Source organism: Trematomus bernacchii, unplaced genomic scaffold (assembly GCF_902827165.1).
Source record: "Trematomus bernacchii unplaced genomic scaffold, fTreBer1.1, whole genome shotgun sequence".
Classification (NCBI taxonomy): Eukaryota; Metazoa; Chordata; class Actinopteri; order Perciformes; family Nototheniidae; genus Trematomus; species Trematomus bernacchii.
This window is the reverse complement of record NW_022987370.1, coordinates 1160216-1167992: the sequence shown is the minus strand read 5'-3', so window position 1 is coordinate 1167992 and position 7777 is coordinate 1160216. Positions and strand designations below refer to the sequence as shown.

The following is a 7777-nucleotide window of genomic DNA, read 5'->3' as shown; positions in this document are numbered from 1 at the left end:
TAGTTAGTGTAAAGGAGTATAGTAGCCCTGTAGTTTAGTCCAAAACACCAGCATGGTACAACATACTGTAGTTTAGTGTAGCATAATATCCTGGTATATTACAGTATGGTTTGGTATTCAATGTCATTTTAATTCAAAATTGCATGCAACGGCACCATAATGCTAAAGCAGTACGAGAGACAGTCAGTGATAAACACACACACACACACGCACACACACACACACGAAACATATTTTGTCTTAGGGAACATTTTTGGGCAGGGATTTCCATTCTTCACCACATGTGACACAAAATGCACCATCTGCTCTTGTTCTATTACATGTATAATTTCAATACATACAAAAATAGCATACTTAGTTATTCACATGCCTCCACTACTTTTGTTTTACCATTTTCTCTCCGTGTATCCCTGTGTTGTCATCAGTGTGGTGCCATCGGAGCTGATGGACTGTCTTGAGGATCAGTTCCCAGACTTTCTGCTCAACGAATGTATCGGCTGTCGGACGACATGCAAACAACGACAAGTCATCCCCAGATGCACCAGTTACTGTGGTGAGCACACACACACGCACGCACGCACGCACGCACGCATGCACGCACACACGCACGCACACACACACACACACACACGCACGCACACAAACACACACACACACAGAGCCATGAGGGTCAACCAACACGCCAAGTAAACAGGTGTGTGTATTATGTTCATTATCTATCATTGCATGTTCGTCCATTCTTCTCACGCTGATTATGCTTAATGGACTTTGATAAACACCTGGGTGAATCATGTAAACAATGCTTTAGCTGTTTTAAATTGCCCTTATTGTCTTAAAGGCAGGTGCAAAAGTTGCAAAGGATGATATTTGAATTCGACTTGAGGCAACATTTGATGCAGTTCATTTGGATTAAGTCTTTTTTCTTCACCACATTTTTTTAAAACAGAAACTCAATTTCAAATCTACGTTAAATCACTTGCTCTAAAATATGCATTGGATAAACAAGACATGCCTGTTTTATAAAGATTAAAGCCAGGAGGAGGCATGTATTTCTTCCTGTAGGTAGCATTATCGACCCCTGAATCATCCTTAGATCAAAAACACTTATGTAAAAGTGACTTCAGTTCATCACATGTCCTCTTCTGATTGTTTCTCCTCTACCTTAGAGCATGCAAACTGTACATCTCTGCCTGGCCACTACTATGATCTGCTGCTGAAGAAGTGTTTGAGGTGTGCCGATGTTTGTGGAAATCATCCTGCAGAATGTTCTCTGCACTGCCACAGTGAGTACTGATTACAGCTTCAATTATTCAGTGATTTTTCCTTTCAATAACCAATCAAAGTGACTATTTGTGAAAGTGAGCAGCTAATTAAGAAGCTAGCCTAAATCCTGTATGTGATTGTCTTACTTTCCTTGTCTTTTGGAGGTATAAATGTTCTGTTAGACCTCAGTGGACACAGCTTTCAGAGCTACATTTTAAAAGGGGTTAATGCTAAAGAAGGAACTCTTATCAAGCTACATATAATAACCAATCAAAGTGACTTATTTGGAAAGTGAGCAGCTAATTAACAAGCTAGCCTAATTACAGTTGCTACAGCTAAAACGCTGCTACTCCTACATGTCAGGGGTGTCCAAACTTTTTTCACCGAGGGCCACATACAGAAAAATATACGAAGGGCTGGGTCCCTCACTAGAGGTATATTGCCTCATAAGTTCAGTTATAAGTTAGCAAAATCAATCAAATGTAGATACTTGAAAATGCCTTCAGATTGACATCAGAGCTCTCCATAGAGTGGTGCAGTGACGCGTCCTAAAACCCTGAAGTGAGTCAGCATTTTACCACTTCCTGTTCCCTCGTCTCAGAGCCAATGGGATCTCTCCATAGGGTTTTGGAAAATATCTGGAAATAAGGTCTGTGGTTGACACAAATTGAAGAGACGGATCACGTTTTGTTCTACGACATTAAATCCATCAGCAGTGACCCCACTGGTGATTCTGAAGAGTTGACGTGTCTGAGAAACGATGGTTGTTACCAAGTGGCTGAATAAGACTACAGAAGTCGTGGAGGGTCGTTGTACGTCATTACGCCGAACACGTAAACACTCCCGCTAAGTTTGTTAGCCCTGTTCTGCTTGAAAGCAAGTACCTGCCTCCTGCAAACTGTTCAAACAAAACGCTTCAACTCGTAACATTTAGAATCTGTGTGTTTGAATATGGATCTTAAAGTGGATATATCATGCTATATTTGAAAAATATATTGTAGGGCCATAAAACATACATCAAAATCCCAAACAGATCACCCATTGTAGCCATCCCTCATACTGCTCAAACCCCTCTTTTGCAGCCCTGTTAGAGAAACGCAGATTTTGGTCCTTAGCTTGAAAAAAAAGAAAGAAGAGGAGGCGGAGCTAATGCCTGATCAGAATTCTACCGGAGATAAAGTTAAATTCGGTTGTGATAAAACGCCATCCTGTTTAAACCACGTCAAGGATTATTTCTGAAACAGTATGGAGCTCAAATGCTTTTTCTCTCTCAGGTTTATCACAAGGTGAGCTCCTTTTTTAATTTCCTGCTTTTTAAACACATGTGCTCTACAGCAGGGGTTCCCACCTTTATTGTGCCAAGGACCGGCAGATACATTAAAAAAAATCGCGGACCGGTTGTCAATTTTACTGATTTTAATATTTACTCACCACCAGCAGGTAGCAACAGAGGCTAATTGTATGTAACAGCCTGAACAAATACTAGAACAATATGCATCCAAAACATATTAACAAAGTTTAAAAAAGAACCGGTGTTGTTTTTTGGTTTTTCGGAAAACCAAAAAACCGACGTTATTCAGTTTTTAAACCAAAACGGGAAAACAGATAAATCAACGTTTTGGTTTTGTTTGTATGATTTACGGATAATCCAGTGAATGCTGGGAAAACGAGGAGAAGGCGCATTATGAAGGAGATGTCCGGTCGCCAGTGTGTGTGTGTGTGTGTGTGTGTGTGTGTGTGTGTGTGTGTGTGTGTGTGTGTGTGTGTGTGTGTGTGTGTGTGTGTGTGTGTGTGTGTGTGTGTGTGTGTGTGTGTGTGTGTGTGTGTGTGTGTGTGTGTGTGTGTGTGTGTGTGTGTCACTGGCATTTGTTTTCAGAAGATATTATGATAGTGTCGTTCGTTCCGGTGCACCTCCCGACAGCATAGCACTACATCGAGATTAAGATTAAACTAATTTATTTTGGGAACAGCCGCATATGCCGGTGTCGGACAGACACAAACACACCGAACACACAGAGCTGAGCTGAGCAGAGCACATACACACACACATCATGCGCCTTGGTGACTGACTGGACATATCCTTCATAAAACTAATAAAAGGGGGAGTAATCGGGCAGTTCGATGTGTGTAGATGTGTGTGTGGTTAACACGTAGCAGCCTGCAGTCACTCTTAAACTGTTCTGATTAAGTTAAACACAGCGAAGGCGGTGCGTAAAAAGGCACAGCTCTTTACCGAGTATACGTCCCGCTGCCTCCTGATGCTTCAGCCATTTCATGAAGTGAAGGAGGTGTTCCTTCTCTAAAGCAGCTGCGGGCAGCAGATACCGTGAGAGTCCCGGACATTAATTCATAGATCAAGGCAGACTGGTTTACTCTCCTGTTTTGCCAATCCGGTGCTTAAACAAATAGCTCCCTCTACACTCCTGGCCGACATGTCCTTAAAATGAAGTCCGAGTTTGAAATATATCTCAAATAATGTATGCACCACCATTTCCCCACATAAACATAACAGTCTGCAATCAAACGGTTGTCTCCTGTGCGCTCCTCTTCCTACTTGGCGCACCGGTAACATGCTCGTGCGCACAAGAGGCTGAGACCTTAGGCTGAGCCGCCGAATCCCTCGGAACATCATAAAAGCCATTTTCAACGGTTTTCTGGTGAAAGATTAACTAGCTACTGGATGAAATAATATGACTGGTGGCATAGGTGCGAAAATTAAACACTTTTTGAAAAAAATATTATGATAAAATATTTTTATATATTTATAATTCTGCAAATATTACGATAAACTCACAGCTATTTCGCGGCCCGGCAGTAACACCTCCGCGGCCCGGTACCGGTCCGCGGACCGGGGGTTGGGAACCCCTGCTCTACAGTACAGGTTAGCTCTGAGTGTTAGCCTTGCTAATGTAAACAAAGACGAGATTACGTCCAAAACACGTCAGGCATTGTTTCTGATAGCAACTTTCTGTGGGTCCATGACGTCACAGCGGATGGAAATCTGGATCAGCTCCGTTGTAGCCCCGTTTTTAGAGATTTGGGTACGGAGGAAAAGAGAGAGGGTTGTATTTGACACACCGGGGACACATGTTTATGTATAAAAGACATCACAAAGTGCATTTTGCATGATAGGTCCCCTTTAAGTTGGCGTGACGTTGAAGTCGTGCTGCTGTACTCGGCTGTATTTCGGTTATAGCATAACGTTAGCATTTTGCTTCTGGCCATTAGATTTATGATTTGAACATTATAAAAGTAGGGTAGACATGTGGAGATTATCCGGCTGAACAAAACGTGCATTTATCAAACAGGTTTGTTTTCCACAGACCTTATTTCCAGCTATTTTCCAAAATCCTATGGAGAAATTGCATTGCGTTTTTGTCGAAGGAACCCATGCGCAGCTTACTTCCGGGTTTTAGGACGCGTCACTGTGGCACTCAATGACAGGATGAGTAGGAACTTTCTCCAATTGAACAACAAGAAAACTGAGATTATTGTTTTTGGAGCAAAGGAGGAACGAATAAAGTCGGCAGACTTCAAAACAACAAATGAAGCAAGAAATCTAGGTGTAGTGATGGACTCTGACCTGCATTTTTTAACAGTCACATTACAACAATAAGTCTGCATACTATCACCTTAAGAACATATCTAGGATTAAAAGACTAATGTCACAGCAGGATTTGGAAAAATGCCTGTATTTAAATGCCATTTTATTATTATTATCTGCTGTATTTATTCTTAAATGTCTTTTATTTTAATTTGTAAAGCACTTTGAATTGCCGTGTGCTGAAAGGTGCTGTATAAATAAACTTGCCTTGCCTTGGTAGTTGCACCTTGGTTGAAAATGCAGGTTTTTCGGGTGTCATCTACTCTTTTCTGAGCTCTTCCTCTCATCTCTCCCCCAGCTACGACCACCAGAAAGCTCCTGGTTGAAGTACCTTCCCCCTCAGAGGATACTAAAGGCCTCTCAGTGGACTCCACCATCCTGCTGTACTCTCTGCTGGCTCTCTGCATCATGCTGCTGCTCTCCAGCTTATCTCTAGCGCTGGCCGTCTTAGTGAGGGGCGGAAAGGCTAAAACCTCCAACCAAAAACCCAAAGAGGCGAAACAGAAGCAGGGGAGGGAGGTGCAGACGTGGGAGGAGGTCATCCAACCAGGGAGGAGCTCTAAAGGTGAGTGTGGCACACAAATGAAAGACCTACACAAATACAATAAACACAGCAGCATAATAATACAACTGTACACTAACAGTGCAGTGAAAAGAGCTAATTAAATAACTACAGGAAACATAGAGGGTCACATCATTAATGTAAAATACTGTACAGCAGTACACCGGCCCATCGGGACAAATCCCGATGGGCCGGTGTTGTGCCAAATGATGCACCCCCGTCATGAAATGCCCCCCTTGTCACGGGAACGCGCATTTCTAAATGACACGTTTACACCTTAAAACGATGTTTAAAACGAAAAGTAAACGTTCAGGGTTTTTATTAATGGTAATTTTCAGACTGTGAGTTGTTTAGTGGTAGCTCATATAGTCTTGATTCTTGTGGTTAAACTTTTCGCTCCGTATTTGATGGTAGTGGTGTCGAAATTCATTCCACTTCCTTTTCAGTTTTTTTTTAAATCTTTTTTTTTTGTTATTATTGTTACGTCCTGTCTGTATACACGTGCTTTAAAATGTATTGTTTAATTTTACATATTTGTCATATAATAATCAAAATATATGTTTACAAATGTTACATAGTCTTTGTCAGCATATTTTTAAGGGGGGCATTTCATGACAGGGGGGCATAATTTGGCACAACACCGGTCCGCCCCTGTGTACAGTGACGAGCAGTATTGAGTAGTGCAAAAAAAAGTTCCCCTTCTTTGTACTAAACCAGGGGTGTCCAAACTTTTTTCACCGAGGGCCACATACAGAAATATACGAAGGGCTGGGCCACTCACTAGAGGTATACTGCCTCATAAGTTCTGTTATAAGTTTGAAAAATCAATCAAATGTAGGTAAATTATGCTTGATACTTGAATATGCTTTAAAAAACACAACAGCCTACACATCACATCTCTCCATGGGGTTTCAGTTATTTTGTTGGCAGCTAATCCTTTAAAACAGAAACTTCAGATTGCTTGATAAGAGGAAATATGAAGGGTTTATTTCAAGCGTGTTGTGAAAATAAGTCATCGGGCTTTTTGCTTATCAACTTAGATTTGATAGAAAATGTTTTCAACTTGAATTGACTGAATTTATTTGAAGAGTGGGCCTTTTAACACATTAATACTGTGTACTATCTGTTTTCATCTATATTTAAGAAGTACAATACAAGACAAGCACAAGTTTTCATTTGTGGGCCATATCTCATTATACTTTTTTAATTTGCTGAGGGCTGATTATTAAACTATAAAACATCTGCACACTTCCCTCTGTCTATTTTACAGATTTTCCAACATATTCAAACCAATCCACAGATGATACAACGTACGACTCCTGCCCCACAGAGACCTGTGTGTGTGTTCACTGTTTCCCCGACCTGAAAACATTCGGAAACCAGAGATCTTCTTTCTCAGTTCCCCAGCAGCAGAGAGCTCAGACACTAAAACCAGGACCCGTCTGGATCAATCAGAACCAAAACCTCTCTGGAGTCCAGCAGCAGCAGGAGGCTGCAGTGGGATGGGGATGAGGAGGTTTAGCAAAAAACTAAGAAATCCAACGTCGGTTTAAAGGTCCCCTATTATACTGTTTTTCATCATTATCTTAAAGGTCTCAGATATATCCAGAACCTGTCTCTGATTGGCTGAAACACCAAACAGATCATTGCAGCATCCCATAATCCCCTCTGTTTCAGCCCTGTTTCCAAAGTGCTGATTCTCTGTCTGTTACTTTAGATGAAAATAAGGAGCCCCTCCCCACGCCCCTCTGAGAGAGATTTGGTTACAAAGAACACAATGGTGCTCTAGGAGGAGATTCAGGTGATAAGGTGGGGGGGGGGGGGGGGGGGTACCTTGGTTGCTGATTGGCTAATGGTTACACAAGACAAAACATCGTTATGACATCATAAAGTGGCTCAAATCTGATCAGCTCATTTTCAGACAGGTTTTTATAGAAATGGATCAGGACAAAAAGAGAGAGAATCTTTATTCCTGAAACTTTCAGAGTCTCTTTACACAGAGGGGACACATGTTGATGTAGAAGAGACATGAAGAAGAGGGGACACATGTTGATGAAGAAGAGACATGAAGAAGAGGGGACACATGTTGATGTAGAAGAGACATGAAGAAGAGGGGACACATGTTGATGTAGAAGAGACATGAAGAAGAGGGGACACATGTTGATGTAGAAGAGACATGAAGAAGAGGGGACACATGTTGATGTAGAAGAGACATGAAGAAGAGGGGACACATGTTGATGAAGAAGAGACATGAAGAAGAGGGGACACATGGTGATGTAGAAGAGACATGAAGAAGAGGGGACACATGTTGATGAAGAAGAGACATGAAGAAGAGGGGACACATGGGT

At 41.7% G+C, this 7777-nt stretch overlaps 1 protein-coding gene across 2 annotated transcripts in view; it reads left to right on the top strand.

Annotated features, from left to right (window-relative positions):
- LOC117484672 (tumor necrosis factor receptor superfamily member 13B) overlaps positions 1–7020 on the top strand; it is an 8056-nt gene extending 1036 nt beyond the window's left edge. The window contains exons 2-5 of one of the 2 annotated variants that reach the window (XM_034133095.1): positions 426–553; positions 1167–1283; positions 5166–5432; positions 6730–7020. In XM_034133095.1, coding sequence (XP_033988986.1) covers positions 445–553; positions 1167–1283; positions 5166–5432; positions 6730–6941 — 705 coding nt within the window. In that variant the 5' untranslated portion in view covers positions 426–444 and the 3' untranslated portion in view covers positions 6942–7020. Of the gene's footprint in view, positions 1–425; positions 554–1166; positions 1284–5165; positions 5433–6699 lie in introns of both variants that reach the window. The other variant, XM_034133087.1, reaches the window with a different exon arrangement.
- Positions 7021–7777: the final 757 nt, after the last annotated feature.